The sequence below is a fragment of the Anolis carolinensis genome, unplaced genomic scaffold (assembly GCF_035594765.1).
Source record: "Anolis carolinensis isolate JA03-04 unplaced genomic scaffold, rAnoCar3.1.pri scaffold_8, whole genome shotgun sequence".
Classification (NCBI taxonomy): domain Eukaryota; kingdom Metazoa; phylum Chordata; class Lepidosauria; order Squamata; family Dactyloidae; genus Anolis; species Anolis carolinensis.
This window is the reverse complement of record NW_026943819.1, coordinates 2,948,548-2,964,735: the sequence shown is the minus strand read 5'-3', so window position 1 is coordinate 2,964,735 and position 16,188 is coordinate 2,948,548. Positions and strand designations below refer to the sequence as shown.

Below are 16,188 nucleotides of genomic sequence, written 5' to 3'. Positions count from 1 at the left end.
AAAAGTCAACATTGACACTGAAATACAACACCGCCTGAGCTCTGCGAGTGCAGCATTCTTCCGAACGAAGCACAGAGTGTTTGATGATCGGAACAACATGGTGCTTGTTTACAAAGCCATTCCCCTCCCAACCCTGCTCTACGCCTGCGAAACGTGGACGGTCTACAGACGTCACACTCAACTCCTGGAGCGTTTCCATCAGCGTTGCCTCAGAAAAATCCTGCAAATCTCTTGGCAAGACAGGTGGACAAATGTCAGCGTGCTTGAGGAAGCAAAGACCACCAGCACTGAAGCGATGCTCTTACGCCATCAACTCCGCTGGACTGACCACGTTGTCCGAATGCCCAATCACCATCTCCCAAAGCAGCTACTCTACTCTGAACTCAAGAACGGGAAATGTAATGTTGGTGGGCAGCAAAAGAGATTTAAAGATGGGCTTAAAGCCAACCTTAAAAACTGTGGCATAGACACTGAGAACTGGGAAGCCCTGGCCCTTGAGCGCTCTAATTGGAGGTCAGCTGAGACCAGCAGCGCTGCGGAGTTCGATGAGGCACGAATGGAGGGCTTAAGGGAGAAACGTGCCAAGAGGAAGGAGCATCAAGCCAACCCTGACTGGAAACCGAGAACATGTGGATCAAGAATAGGTCTCTTCAGCCACCTAAGAACCCACCCACAAGACACCAGAGATGAAAGACAATCCTCCTCGAACTAAGAGGGAGAAGACTCCAGCCTCCCCAGGCTTTGCAGTAAGACCAAATATGTGGTCGTCATTAAGTTCATCATGAAGACCAACTTGGGCATTTGCTAAGCCCCAATGGATGCTCCTCAGAGAAGAAAAACAAAGGGAGGGCAACATTGCCTCCATGCAAAAGAACTGGCATCAGGCAACTAACTCTTTTAGTGACACTTTCAACCACCTGCTACACAAAGACAACATAACAGTGAGATATTTGAAAGAAACAGATAGAAAGACTTCTGAATATTTTAACCCTTCATATGAATGCCTGATGTTGTTGTTAGCGGCAAGAAAAAGAAGTGATGAGAACTATAAAGGGGATGGAAGTCAGAAAATCTAGATCTTAAAAAATAAAGAAGGCTGTTGAAGATCATATTCAAAAGCACAAGGAAGTATTTATTTTGCCAGAGAGCCTACCAATTAACACTTGAGTGTTTGCCATCAGAGGACATGGGCTGACTTGTCAAAATGAGATAAAGTTGACAACTAACTTGTGCAAGTCCCGGTTGTACAAAAAGGAAGAAAGTTGAAGCATAAGGCCAGAGGGAGGGAAGAGCATGAAGGGAAAAACTACCTGGGAGATTTCTGGGGTAGAACAAAATGTTTGCCTCCTCTTCAAACAGCCTCACTTTACTTGACTCATGGTGACCAAATAGGAGCTCAGTGTCAGAAAGAGGCTTTGGGACTTAACACTGAATTACAGGTAATATTCCATAACACAATTCTTCCCAACTTTGGCCAGCAGTGGCAATGGGAATGGCTTCCATTGACCAACCTTTCCATCATTAACCAGATCTACGGAGCCAAACCAAATCACAAGCGAAGATATGTCACCAAAACCAGAGTGGCAACAGCATGGTCCTCAAGATTCTGCTGGACTTGTGGGTATCAAAAAAACATAAACTGTTTCAGTCATTTTCTTCCCACTGTGAGAAAAAACCTTAAAAGCTGTACACATTTTGGAAACTATCTGGCATTTAAGTGATAGTGCGAACAAAATTCACATCATGGATTTTTTTGTGAAAATCTCATCATTTTTTTTTTCCAAAATTCAATTCTGAGCATAGAAAATAGCATTTCTACCTATGAAATCATTCCACATCAGGCCGGGATTTATCTCATCAGCATTTCCCATAAAATGCATTTTCCAAATATTTCCTTCTAAATGTTTTCAAATTTTGTTCCAATCTGGTGGCTGAAGCCCAACTCCCTGAATTCCCCACTAGTGGATGTTTCATTTAGTTTGATTGTATTGTACCAAGAGGGCCATAGTTTGTCCATTTTGGCCTAGAGTTGACCACAGTTTAGTCCTAAGGTGCCAAAGGGCCTCCTGAGAGCTGAGGAGCAACAAAGATAGCAGAATTTCAATTTGGCTGTGAAATCTGCCAGCCAAAAGACATCCCATCATTGAAAAAAGGAGGTTGCAGTTCTGGCTCTTGTAGCAAACGCTTTGTTTTCTTTTATGATGGGTTACTCTCAATATTTTGGTGATTTATAATCCCCAGACATGGCAATTTTGCTTCACTGCATTTTTAATGGAACAAAGCTCAAAATAAGCCCAACAAAATGGCAGCGTCAACACCTACAAATCATCCAGGAAGAACAAAAGAAACCATCAGCCAAAGAATGCAGCCACCATAGAGCATCCCTCCGACAAAAAGATCATTTCCCATCTCCTTGCACTCCCCCACCGTCAAACATAAGAAACTATCCAACCAGGCGGGCATCCTCATAGTTCCTTCGTATCGATCGCCCAACAGCAGAAGTGGGTGTTTCAAAAATAGTTAGCAGTTTCGTGCTGACCTTAGTGAAGAGGGAGACTGCTCTTTGAACAACCTGAATTACTCTGGGATCCAAAAAAGGGTGAGTTCTTCCATGAGAGGGATAATATATCACAGATAAGAAGATCAAAGGAGATAGTATGAAAAAGGACAATTCCAAGAAGGCCTTTCTCGGATCAAATATTAAGTAAATCTACCTATAGGGATGTAATAACTGGCCTGTTGGTGGATCAGGTCGGAGGTCTATCTCAGTGATTTCCAAAGTGGACGCTACCACCTCCTGGTGGGCGCTGCAGCGATCCAGGGGGGCAGTGATGGCACCTATTAGGACACAGGGGCGGGGCCAGGGGAGGGGCGTGGCTTCTTCCCAAGAGCCCAAGACAGGGCTGAGCATCTATACCTCTCCTGAGGCTCTTGTTGGGACACAGAAGGCGGAGCTAGGGAACAAGCCGGGGCCTCCTTCCAAGAGCCTGAGACAGGGCTGAGCCTCTATACTTCTCCTGAGAGGCCTTTTAGGACTAAAGGGTGGGGCTAGGGGTGGGGGCGGGGCCTCTTCCCAAGAGCCTGAGACAGGGCTGAGCCTCTGTATACCTCTCCTGAGGCACTTGTTAGAACATGTGGGCGGGGTATTGAGGTTCAGCCCCGTTGGCCACTTAGGAAGAGGCCCCGCCCCCTCCTCTAGCCCTGCCCCCTGTGTCCTGGCAGGCACCGCAGGACTGAGATAGAAGCTCAGCCCTACCTCAGAGCTCATAACTCCACCCATCCTAGTCCTGGCTGCCCATTTGTGGCCCCGCCCACCTCCTCCTCCCAGCCCTGCATCTTGGACTAGGGGAGAGGTTCAGCCCCGCCCTCTTGATCAGGAGCCACACCCACCCCTCTAAGCCACGCCCCCTTTCCAGGGGGCACTGAGTCATATTTTTTCTGGAAAAGGGGCAGCAGGCCAAATAAGTTTGGGAACCACTGGTCTATCTGAACCAGTAGGAAGTCTTTACGAATGTGAAACCATCAGTTAAGTCTTCCCCAAATTGAAATCCCTCCACATGTAATGGACTGAGGTTCCCGTTATCCAATTCCCAGCTATCCAACAGGTAGAGAAGGTAGTGGATTTTTTCTTTTGGATTTCTGTGCTGCATTGGATGCTCTAGGATCCCCTTCCCACTTTATGCTTCTGTACTTTTTCTTGCGCCCTGAGTGATCGGAGGGACCCAGCGTTTCCAGGTCCAAAGGGTATTCCTTTTTCATACTGCCATCATTTATTTTAAGAAGGTTAGGTAAATTGGCTTAAAAAGGAAGAAGGAAGGAAGGGAAACAAGAAATGCGGCGCCAGCTTTAAAATTAACTCATTTAGGACTAGCGGACGCACATCACTCCATCCTGCAGCTGCACTGGCTTCCAACCAACTATTACTGCTCTCTATTAATCCTCCCTCATTTTATGCATTTGCTTGCCTTTCAAAGGGGAACATTATAGCAACCGACAAGAGAAGAGCCTGAGTGGGATTCCTGCCTGGGTCTAATAGGTAATCATCACCTTCACTTCAAAACTGCTAATTATTTTTGCCATCGAGAACAAAAAAAAATGATATTGATATGTGATCAACGACAATTAACAAGCGAACACAAAGGCAGCCAAGGCTTTTGTGCCTGGAGGTACGTGCAGCGTGGAGGTACGAGTGCAAAAGGGGGGTGGGTGGGGTTCTGACGTTGGTCCGCAAAATCCCCATAGGACACAAGGGCGGCTCCCTCCTCCCCACAACGTCTGGAGATACACACTGGAACCAGAGCTCCACGGCTGCCCCACTCTTCTGAAGCCATAGACTAAGGGCAGTTGCTTTGGTACTGAATTCATTCTGTGGTCAAGAACAGTGAAGTTGGGCTCAAAGCTGGCGGATTCAGCCAAACTCCGACCAGACTTGCCAGGAGGTGCCAAAATGGACAATGTGGGCTTGTAATGATATAATCCACAGCCTGGATGGAGCCAGAAATTAGAATCACTAGCGAACCCCCATGATTACTTCTCACTTAGAGCAATCTTCATGAAGTGGATATAACAGGCCATGAAATTATAGGAAGTTACTTCTAGAACATGGCCATACAGCCCGGAAAACATACAACAACCCAAAGTTACTATAGTTTGTTGAAAGCTTTCATGGCTGGAATCACTGGGGTATTGTGTGGTTAACAGGCTGTATGGCCATTTTCTCCTCGGAGAATACAGCCAAACAATCTGGAAACAACACAACACTCTGATTACTCTAGTTGTTTGGCTTGTTCCTCATAGGACAAGAGCAATTCCCTTTCTAAAGTACCATGGCAGGCATCACAGACATTACAAAAGGCAGCTCCCACCTTGGCTGTGAGGAGAGGGTCACATTTGGCACATGCTCTCACAAGAAAAGATCAGGGTGTGGGTTAGGTAAAGGTAAAGGTTTTCCCCTGACGTTAAGTCCAGTCGTGTCCGACTCTGGGGGTTGGTGCTCATCTCCATTTCTAAGCCGAAGAGCCGGCGTTGTCCGTAGACACCTCCAAGGTCATGTGGCTGGCATGACTGCATGACTGTCTGGGTTAGCCGTCTGCATAAAAGTGCCCTGCTGGTGAAGGCCAAGACTGAAGATTCCCTAACTTCCAAGGGAATTGGCTCAGTTCTAGGCTGCAAGGAATCTCAAAGGCCTCGGAGTAAGAGTGGCCAAAGGGAAAAAGTGTCAATAGCCAGCTGGGCTCCTAACCTTGCCTCCCTCCCTCCATTGGGAATGTGGAGATTCCGCTGCCAATGGGTGAGAGTGGTTCTGCTGGGAGAATGGCTACAAAGCTATTGGCACCCGCCCAGGGTTCAGGAAAGCTTTGGTTTCAGTGTGTAGTAGAGAGGGAGCAGAGGGGCCTCCTGGGCCAGATCTCTCCCCATGTTCATTGCTCTGAAGCCAGAAGCACGTAGGTGAGGATGAGGAGCAGCAGAGAGGAGCCCTACCTTCTCTTCGTTGCTGATGTTCCGGGTGGAGGTCCTCCAAGTGATGGAGGGAATTGGGTCCCCGGAGGCCTCGCAGGTCAAGGTGATCTGGTCGTCCAGCTCCATGGCGGTCTTGTTCTCCACATAGGTGATCTTGGGCTTTGCTAACAAAAGGGTATAACACAGAGAGGTGTTTAGAGAATTGTTAAATTCACCAAAGAACACCTCAAAAAGTTATTCTGAAGCATCTTATTCAGGGCATCTAAAAGTCTAGACCAAGTTATTTTCCACACCACAAAAGCCTAACCCACCAAAGACTTTGAGGTGTATGGTGGCGTCATGCTCTCCAGCCTTGTTTTCCGCAATGCAGACATACTCCGCCTCATCGTTCTTCTCCACTTTGCGGATGGTCAGCTCTGAACCGTCATAACTGAAGCCGTACTTTTCGTCATCTTCCCCTCGTTCTATTGACTCCCCATCCCTACAGGATACAAAGGGCACGGAATGAGGAAAGTGACACATCCGCTTTGCTTTCAGGAGATTTGGGCACCAACAGTGTTTGTCTCAAAACAGACACATTTTCTACAAAGGAATGTTCATCGTGCAGATGACATTTTCATCAAAAAAATATCAAAAGCTTTCTTGAGGCCACAGAGCAGGGAGAGAACTTTAGAATCCCTGGCTCTTGCACATGAGAATAAAACAATCTAACTTGTAGATTCCTGAAAAGAGCCTCTTACTCAGTGGATGCACGTATAGGTTAAAGTATGGAAGCTACACAAATTGTTCACCGCTACCCTCACCAGCGTTGGGGGTTAATTTCCAAAAAAAGCATTCAAAAAAAGGTAAAACAGAAATAGCAGCAGTAGCAGCAGATGAGAAGCCTCTTGTGCCAGCAGTAGAATGACTGAACGTAAGGAATTCAGGAGCGGAGTCAAGCTTAAAAAGTTATAAAAGACTTTATTCACAGACCTACCTTACTAAATTGGAAGTTAAGGAGTCTATCTATCTAACTAATTCACAGCAGATATGTTGCATCTCCATGCTCACAGGAAAACAAAAGAGGATCAAAATGGACGATTCAGGGCTTTGCCACATGCTCAGAAAAAGAGACAGTCTAACAAGCAAGGTGATAAGGTAAAGGTAAAAGTTTCCCCTGACGTTAAGTCCAGTCATGTCTGACTCTGGGGGTTGGTGCTCATCTCCATTTCTAAGCCGAAGAGCCGGCGTTGTCCGTAGACACCTCCAAGTTCATGTGGCTGGCATGGCTGCATGGAGCGCCGTTACTTTCCCGCCGGAGCAGTACCTATTGATCTACTCACATTGGCATGTTTTCGAACTGCTAGGTTTGCAGAAGCTGGAGCAACAGCAGGTGCTCACTCCGCTCCGGGGATTTGAACCTGGGATCTTTCGGTCCCAGTGCTTTAACACACTTTGCCACTGGGGCTCCTAAAGGTAAAGGTTTCCCCTGATGTTAAGTCCAGTCATGTCTGACTCTGGGGGTTCGTGCTCATATCCATTTCTAAGCCGAAGAGCCGGCGTTGGACAGATAGGTCAATAGGGGAAGAAGGGCAAGATTGCACCACTTACTTGGTCCAGCTGATGGTTGGTTCTGGAAAGCCCTCTGCATCGCAGACCAACTTGACCGACTGGCTGAGGCTTGCTGTTGCGTTGACAGTGCTCTGCCTGGAGCGGACGGTGGGAGGCACTGGGAGGGTCAGGAGAGAAGAGAGGACAGGGTGAGTCCACCTTCTGATGGGCAGCAGAGAGGCAGGAGGCAAGGAAAGGCCAAAGCACCACACAAAGACTCCAAGAGAGCCCCTTATTGCGGTCATTCCTCCGCTGGGTCAGAATCTTGCAATCAACACTGTCTTCCAGTACAGGTACAAATAAAATAATCATAAAGTTTTGTGGTCATTCCATTTGTACTATAAGGTTGTTTTGATTTCAGTATCCCGACTAAGGTATAGTGTGTGAGCAAAGACTTCTCCTCTAACATCTAAGTCCTGAATGAGTCAATATTCTGCTACCAGCATAAATAAAGTGCATGTAAAAAGCAAACATCAGAAATGTGTCAATGATGTGACAAATTAGTATTGTTTGTTGACTACTCTTTACCCTAGTAAGGTTACATTTTGCTTGCTATTTGTTTACTGCCCTTCATAAATATTTCCCAAATTCGCTCGCCACACTGTTTAAAAGTGTCTTTGTTGCCAGGAACAGCCAAACACTTGTCTTTGGGATACATCACCCATCTTTCCATGGGATGGATGCATTGTGCAAGGCTAGAGATAACACACAACTCAATTCATGCACCTCTATGGTTTTTTTGCACAGTAACTTGACCCGGAGGACAACTCAAAATATCTGAGCTCCCCAATTGCAGTTCTTTCTGATACCGGGTGCTAAACTCACTTCATTTTTCTAGGTCACTCACAACTCAAGGTAGCGAACCAGAGCTGGAAATAAAGCTAATAAAAAACTGAAATCTCTCTTCTTTTCTTATCGTGTTCCCTTTTGTTTCGGTTCCAGCAGACGAGTTCTCATCCAAGGTCTAATTCGAAGCGAGTGGTGAAATATTAGCTAGTAAGCATCAAAAGTAATAATCCAATAGAAATAAGCTCAATGTATTCAGATGAAGCAAAGACGTCTTGAACTTCTGCTGCTTCGGAATCTTTTAGCGAAAGCCCCCGGACACGTTGCTTGGGCTTTCCTTCTTAATTAAGTGAGCAACTGGACCAAAGCAGAGAGCATTATTCAGGCAGATGGTGGTCCGTGAGAGGACTTCGCAAAGCCTTAGAGCAGGCATGGGAAAACTTGGGCCCTCCAGGTGTTTTGGACTACCAGGTGTGGAATTGAGGGAAATGATGTCCAAAACACCTGGAGGGCCCAAGTTTGCTTATGCTTGCCTTAGAATAGATGAGTTCCTTCTCTGCTAAATGCTGCTGACCCAACCCAATTGGAAGTCCCCAGTGGTTGCTATGAATCCAGAACGGAAAAGTAGGGCACCTCACCACAGCAAAACAAAGCAGTCAGCTCAGGAAAATGTGCTCCCACAGCCCTCCCTGAGCAGAGCTTTCCTTCTTAGGCCAAGTCCAATCCTCGGCATCTCTAGGAAAGCTACTAGTTTGGCCAATATGGACCATACACATGCTGTTGGGCAGGAACTCCCACAAATTCCCACCACTGATTAGAGTGGATGGGAAACATAGATCAAAATGCCATCATTGGTATAGGAGAAGATTGACCTGGATGGTCAGAGACGCCAACTCACCATTGACAATGACCCGGATATCTCTGAAATCAACCTCGCCGCGGGCCAGGATCCTCCCTTCGCAGCGGTACATCCCCTCGTCTGTTTTCTTGATCCCTCTGATCTGTAGGTAGTTGTTGGACAACACAACAAACCGCACTGGAAGAAGCGAAAGAGAAGAATTGGCAACTAGTCTGCACCTCACTCTTCCAGACAGTTAGCTAAAGCAACATCAGACTCAGGAATTCTCCCATCACCATTCAGGGTCAACATGAAAGCCCGTTTCAATGATTCCAAGGAGTTCTTCCCCCCACTTGCCTTACCGTCTTTTTTGAGGACGACATCCCTGCCCATGTGCTTCCACATGATGGTGGGAGGCAGGGAGGAGACCACGTCACACATAATGACCGCATCTTCTCCTTCTTTGAACTCCTGAGGACTCGGGGCATTCTTGAAAGTCAGCTTCTCTGGAAGAAGACAGAGACAAAGAGGGGAGAGTTAATCACAGTCACTGCTAGACTTCACACAGAGTCTGGATTTCAGCAGAGATCAGAGGACAAACAGCTCTAGAAAGTGTTGGGAATCACCCTGGACTACTAGTCTAAATGTAGTCAGATAGATGATAGATTTAGATTGAGGGAATCCTTTTCCTGTTTCCAAAGCATGCCCAGATAGGTTTTGCTGTGTTTCCCTCTATCCTGTTTACGTCACATCCCTTACTTTGAAGTTAGTAGAAATCTTCAGGGACACTAACTTCTCATTGGTCAGAATGTCTTTTATGGCCCCAATAAACTGGACCATGAGGTTGGAACCATTTTGGTTCAGTCTCTTCTCCCTTTGTTCTTCAAACTAACAACAGCATCTTGTCGTCCCTCCTGGCAAGATGTAACTATTTAGATGTTTGTTATTTTTCCTTTCTTATTTTTTCCTTAGAAACTAGTCTAGAGTAGACTAGACAGCTCCCAAGCCTCTCTATCTACAATGGAGTTCTTTTTACCTGAATAAATACTTTTTGAACTTTTACTGAGACTCTGCAATCGAGTGCCATCCTAAGCTGAAAGGCTTCTCTTTGCTCGCCCCGTGTAAGTAACTGTTGCATTTGAAAGCTTTTGCTTTTTGCTACATTTTGGTGGAATCTCCCCCAGAGAGGGTTAAATTGAGTCTAACCGCTCAGAAAGTCCATACAAGAAAGTCCATACAAGCAACCAACCACACAGTTAGGAGAAAACATATATCCCAGATGGGATCATTTGCGCCTGTTAGTCTATCTGAGTAATGCTTATCACGAGTTGGACATGAACAGCTTTGGGATGTCAACTTACTGACCAAATGAAAATGCACCCTTGCCTTTATCACTATAGTGTCAAGCCGTAAGGCAAAACCTTACTACTGAGTGGCATAGCAACAAAACAAGAGTGTGCACCACTTACGGAAAATTTTCACATTCAAGGTGGCCTCCACGTCCCCTTCCGCGCTGGACACAACACACTTGTAGATGCCGGCATCATCGATGTTGACGTTGTAGATGGTGAGTGTGGAGGAGTCTTCGGAGCGCACCACGGAGATGTGCTGCTGGTTTGTCGTCAGTTTCTCCCCGTTGGGAGCAAACCAGGAGATGTCTTTGGATTTGGCATCGCCAGTCACTAGGAGCAAAGAGGAATAAAAGCATAGTGGACTTATAAGCAAAATACCTTTGCACCATTCCAATACAGTAAAAACCAACTACAAACAATAAACTCTGAACATTGGGGGGGGGGGGAGGAAGCCTTGTTCTCACCACACTAAAAATGTAAGTTGGAAGACCCTCTGTGCATATCTCAAATATGTGTCAGGATCTCCAATACTTGACATCTCTGGTTGGCTGACAAGGAACAGATGTCAGCCATAAAGCAGGCCGGCCATAAAACATCAATTACCCTCTGGTATGTGGGAGCCCCTATATATGTGGGCCAAAAGAAGGTTCTGGCATTCGGTACAAATTACAATATGTAACAATGCAACCATCTCCAATTTATTTATTTACAACATTTATACCCCGCCCTTCTCACCCGAGAGGACTCAGGGCGGCTTACAAAAATTGGCAAAATTTAATGCCCAAAAATGCAATCATAAAAACAAAACAATACATACAGATCCATTAACACCAATAACTTCCCAATTTCTCTGTCCTCTTGTTAGTATGTCTGGGAATGCACATAGCGGTTCAAACGAAGTGTGACTAAACAACATTGGTATCTGCTAGCAATCTTTGAGCAAACTCGATAGAATGAGAGAGAACAATCACATTTTATTTTATTTCTGTATGAGTGTATCTTTTTTGCCCACTACAGAAGTCATTCTTCAGAGTCTTGTAATTCAATGGTCACTGAAAGGTTTCTTACTTGTCTTTTGAAAATTGCCTTTATAGAATACTACTATAAGCATATCTCCTCTGGGCAACTGGTTCCTACTTAAGCTATGAAATATGACAAAGCACCTCTGCTGCAGACTGACGGATGGCACCGCTGGGATCCGGCCTTGGAATCAGGCACTGCCTCTCCGAGCTCAAGACCGGGAACAGCCTACCGTGTTTTACATGAGTGGCCCAGAATGATCCAAGTGGGAAGCCATTACTCACCTTGACACAGGAAGAATTTGGACTCTCCAACAGGCACCTCCACCTTGTTTGGAGCAATGTTCACCTGGAGAGCAACTGCAAAAGAGAGAGGCACATCAGGGAGAAGAGCTATGGGATAGAAGGTTCGTGCTTAGCAAACGAGAAAGAGAGATTCTCTAATATATATCTTAAGTCAGCACAAGATTTCAATTTTAGGTGAAAGTCTGATAAATAAATATATATAAAAGAGTGATGGCATCAGGGCAGCGGACAAAACGACAAAACTACAGGCCCCCCAACCTCGAAATTTGACAACACAACCCATCATCCACGCCTCTAGGTTGATACAAAAAAAAAAAGAAAAAAGAAAAGAAAAATAATGTCCTAATTAGAGGGAAAGGAATAATTGTTTTTATCCAATTGCTGCCAGTTAGAGGGCTAAGCTCCACCCACTTGGTCTCCTAGCAACCTACTCAGTCCAGGGGACAGGCACAGTTAGGCCTCAGGCCTCTTCCACACTGCCTATAAGATACAGATTATCTGATTTTAACTGGATTATATGGCAGTGTAGACTCAAGGCCCTTCCACACAGCTATATTACCCATGTAGAATCTTATATTATCTGCTTTGAACTGGATTATCTTGAGTCCACACTGCCAGATAATTCACTTCAGTGTGCATTTTATACAGCTGTGTAGAAGGGGCAGTTCTAGGCAGATAATATAAGATTACAAATATACAGTAGAGTCTCATTAATCCAACATAAACAGTGTCCTCTACCCTCACCACTTTCACAGTACACAAACAACCAAATGCATACTAAATATAAAGACAACCATACAACAGACATTCAATACCACCACTACCTCAACCATTTCTCACCAACACCACCAGACAACGCCACAGCAACGCGTGGCTGGGCACAGCTAGTAAATATATATAAATAAATGTAATGTGCATAATTCTCATGGACTAAACAACAAAACCACTGGACCAAATCACACCAAATTTGGCCACAAAAGACATAGTCATCCAATCAATCTGCAGGCGGCAGCGTGTCAGCAAAAATGGCTAGGCATGTCAGTGCTGACACGCATATCATAGGTTGGCCATCACTGTCTTATTGTCTCACCTCCATACTTAACTATGAGTCATTTGTAAGTAGGATGTTTGTAACTCAGGGACTGCCTGTACTTTGAAACACTAGTTAGGCCTGCTTTCTTTTTATTCCTTGGGATCAGGGTAGCTTATGGTAAAAATGACGGACAATAACGCACTACATTCTTCTCACTGCTCCCATCAGACTTGCAACCAGAGGTAGATTTACGGCACCCATGATCCACAGCCCAACAGAGTCAATCTGATTTGGAGGTGGAGGCACTTTGCACATGCTCAGAAGCATTTTACTGTACATCCGACAGTCATAACACCAGCCCTTTCTTTTTGGCCATTAGGTTTACTACTAGAGGCAGCTGTGTACGGCATTATTTCTATGGCATCTGATTTATATAGGAGCGAGGGAGGAATCAGGTGCCTAACAAGAACACTGTGTGTTTGCTGTGTAGGACTGAAGTGTGGGAAGGAATGATGAGAGACTCCTGGAAGCACAAAACATCAGACACGATCCTGAATTTGTGGCCAATGGAGAAAAAAGTTCCCTTGGGAGATATTCCTTCCACTCTTATGCCTCCGGCTCCACTTTCTTTCTGCGTCATCCCATTTTGCCCATCCATATTACTTTAACATAATTCACTCCCAGACAGCGTGGCAGGGCCAAACGTAATCACAGAATGTCAAAGGTTTATTAGATTTAGTGCAGCAAGACTTCAGCTTCTTCCTTCCACTTCTCTTGGCAGCACCCACTTTTCTAAACATCTGCAAAGCCTGTCTCCAAGCACAGGTTTTCTTTTTCATTTATTAACCAAAAAAACCCCCAAAAAACAACTTAACACAAAATCTACAAACAGACAGAAAAGAACAAAAATACAAACCACAAAACAAAATAAAGATGAAAAAGAGAACCGAAATCCATTTTCCCAATATAAAAGCTACAGACAAATCTAAAACGGCGAATCAAACGGCTTTGCATTCTCCGCCTAATGGTTTTATTCCCCTAATTTTTCACATCCATTAAAAGAAGAAAAGGGTCCTTTCCTCATATAATAACACTCTTCTAGTTCAAAAAAACCAACAGTGATGGTTTGACCCCACTTTTGCTGAAGAAACATAGCAAATAAATTTGCAGCCTTTCTAGAAACTGATTGGGGATTTTTTCCTTAATCAATACTGAAAGTTTGTCTATTTCTGCTACGTAGTTCATACATCTTTACAAACCAAGTGTCTTGCACTGCAGGACTTGTTTCGTTCCATCGTTGAGCATAGATCATTCTCACTGCTGTGTTCATATCTATATATATAAAAGAGTGATGGAATCCTGGCACCGAGTAAAACAACAAAACTAAACACCCCCCAACCTCGAAATTTCACAACACAATCCATCATCCACGCCTCGAGGTTGAAACCACAAAATATCACATCACGAACCTCCACAGGGCCTAAAAAACTCCAAAAACCAGAGCTATTCAGTGCAATTCCAATGGGCCACAGCAACGCGTGGCAGGAACAGCTAGTATATCATAGATCTCCCACATTTTCTCTCAATCACGCTATGCAACATGATTTTTGTTCCTGGGTTATAAATGTCATATAAATGGGAGCCCACGGTGGTGCAATGGGTTAAACCTTTGTGCCAGCAGGACTGCTGACCCGAAGGTTGCTGGTTCGAATCCGGGGGAAGCAGCTGAGCTCCCTCTGTCAGCTCCAGCTCCCCATTTGGGAACATGAGAGAAGCCTCCCACAAGGATGGTAAAACATCAAACATCTGGGCTTCCCCTGGGCAACATCCTTGTAGATAGCCAATTCTCTCACACTAGAAGTAACTTACAGTATGTTCTCAAGTTGCTTTTGACACAAAAAAGTCATTTCCTAATTGATTCTATCATAAAAACATGGGAAAAGTTTATTAAACTGCAAAAAAAATTGTCACGCCCTGTAGCAGATTTTGCTATTGTTTTTTCAATGAGTCTCATAGAGTCTCAACCAATTGCAGCCTAGTTTGTGTCAGCCACAAAAATGAAGTTTCTGGAGCAGAACAATTCCTTTCAAAGTAAGGACCACACACAACTGAACAGGAAATAACGCTTCCAATTTTTTCAAACTTTGTTACATAGGATCATTTAACACCCCTCACAAACAGAGTTCTGGTTTCACCTTCAATTCAGCTTTAACAATTTCTTCAAGAAGGAGAGGTATCCATGCTCAAATATTCCTGTCCTTTTTAGACAACCACCACATATGGTAAAATATACCCACATTTTCCCTGTATTTCCATCCAAGCACAGTTCTTTCTGTTATGGGGCACGGCAAAACTATGCCTCCTTACTGAGGAAGGCTATGTTGGGAAGATATCTGTCACTACACTTGACATATGTCTCAAATGCATGTTCTTTGGATGCACCTTCATCCAGATTCCAAGTCTCCTTTCATGCCCAACCGCATTCTCTTTCCCCCGGACTCGGGGCCGTGCCAGCGCTGAGGACTTTCGTGATAAGTAATGAGCCATTAGGGAAGACATAATTGGATCCTGGCTCCCTTCCATGGAGGAGCTTGCCGAAGATTCCTGGCCTAACAAGTCCAGGTCAAAGAAGGATTTCAAGAGGGCTGACCTAATGCGTGCGCTTTCCAAATTGCAGCCATTAGTCGGAGGGAAAACAATCACTTTAATAGAACAACTGCTCAGCCCAGCATAGCTAATGCATTTCTCAATTCCTTACTGCTGCAAATGCGTAATTTGTTCCATCGCTGAGTGGTCTGGTGCTGCGGAGTTGGCCGCTTTCTTTCAGGGGTCATCCGGCCACGGAGCGATTTGTGTCAAACAGCCTATCCATTCCTAGATGGGCCTTGGAAAAGAGGCCATCATCGCCTCGATAAAATGCAAGCAGCACCATTGCTTACCAGGAAGATGGTACGGCTACATCCCAATGCCAATGACTGCACAGGGATCGTTGTACAAAGCAACGGTTCAGAGATGAAGCTACAAACCAGAAATTCCCCCAGTTCAAATTTCGCCTTTGCTATAATACAAGAAAACCGCTTGGCTTCAATCAAGATGGGATATGCAACAGGACTTTGGAGAGAATAACACCACCTGTTCCTATATATAGAGTTACAAGGATGGCAAAGACTAAACACATTTTACAGTGAAGCTATACACATACAGTAGAGTCTCACTTATCCAACATAAACGGGCTGGCAGAACGTTGGATAAGCGAATATGTTGAATTTTTTTTCATGTCAGGAGCAACCGGAGTTGCTTCTGGAGTGAGAGAATTGGCCATCTGCAAAGACGTTGCCCAGGAGACGCCTGGATATTTTGATGTTTTTACCATCCTTGTGGGAGGCTTCTCTCATGTCCCCGCATGGAGCTGGAGCTGATAGAGGGAGCTCATCCCGGGGTGGGATTTGAACCTGGCAGCCTTCAGGTCAGCAACCCAACCTTCAAGTCACAAGGATTTTATTCCCTAGGCCACCGGAGGCTCCATAATATGTTGAATAATAAGGAGAGATTAAGGAGAAGCCTATTAAACACCAAATTAGGTTATGATTTTACAAATTAAGCACCAAAATTATATATATACAGTAGAGTCTCACTTATCCAAGCTAAACGGGCCGACAGAACATTGGATAAGTGAATATTTTGGATAATAAGGAGGGATTAAAGAAAAGCCTATTAAACACCAAATTAGGTTATGATTTTACAAATTAAGGACCAAAACGTCATGTTATACAACAAATTTGACAGAAAAAGTAGTTCAATATG

The 16,188-nt window shown here is 44.8% G+C and overlaps 1 protein-coding gene across 18 annotated transcripts in view; it reads right to left on the bottom strand.

Annotated features, from left to right (window-relative positions):
* The window catches only part of ncam1 (neural cell adhesion molecule 1), a 182,179-nt gene that overhangs the window by 64,475 nt on the left and 101,516 nt on the right, over positions 1 to 16,188 (bottom strand). For all 18 annotated transcript variants that reach the window (XM_062961172.1, XM_062961174.1, XM_062961176.1 and 15 more), the window contains exons 2-8: positions 11,331 to 11,405; positions 10,144 to 10,356; positions 9,037 to 9,180; positions 8,735 to 8,872; positions 7,051 to 7,168; positions 5,772 to 5,941; positions 5,482 to 5,624 (exon numbers count right to left, since the gene is read on the bottom strand). In XM_062961172.1, coding sequence (XP_062817242.1) covers positions 5,482 to 5,624; positions 5,772 to 5,941; positions 7,051 to 7,168; positions 8,735 to 8,872; positions 9,037 to 9,180; positions 10,144 to 10,356; positions 11,331 to 11,405 — 1,001 coding nt within the window. The remainder of the gene's footprint in view (positions 1 to 5,481; positions 5,625 to 5,771; positions 5,942 to 7,050; positions 7,169 to 8,734; positions 8,873 to 9,036; positions 9,181 to 10,143; positions 10,357 to 11,330; positions 11,406 to 16,188) is intronic.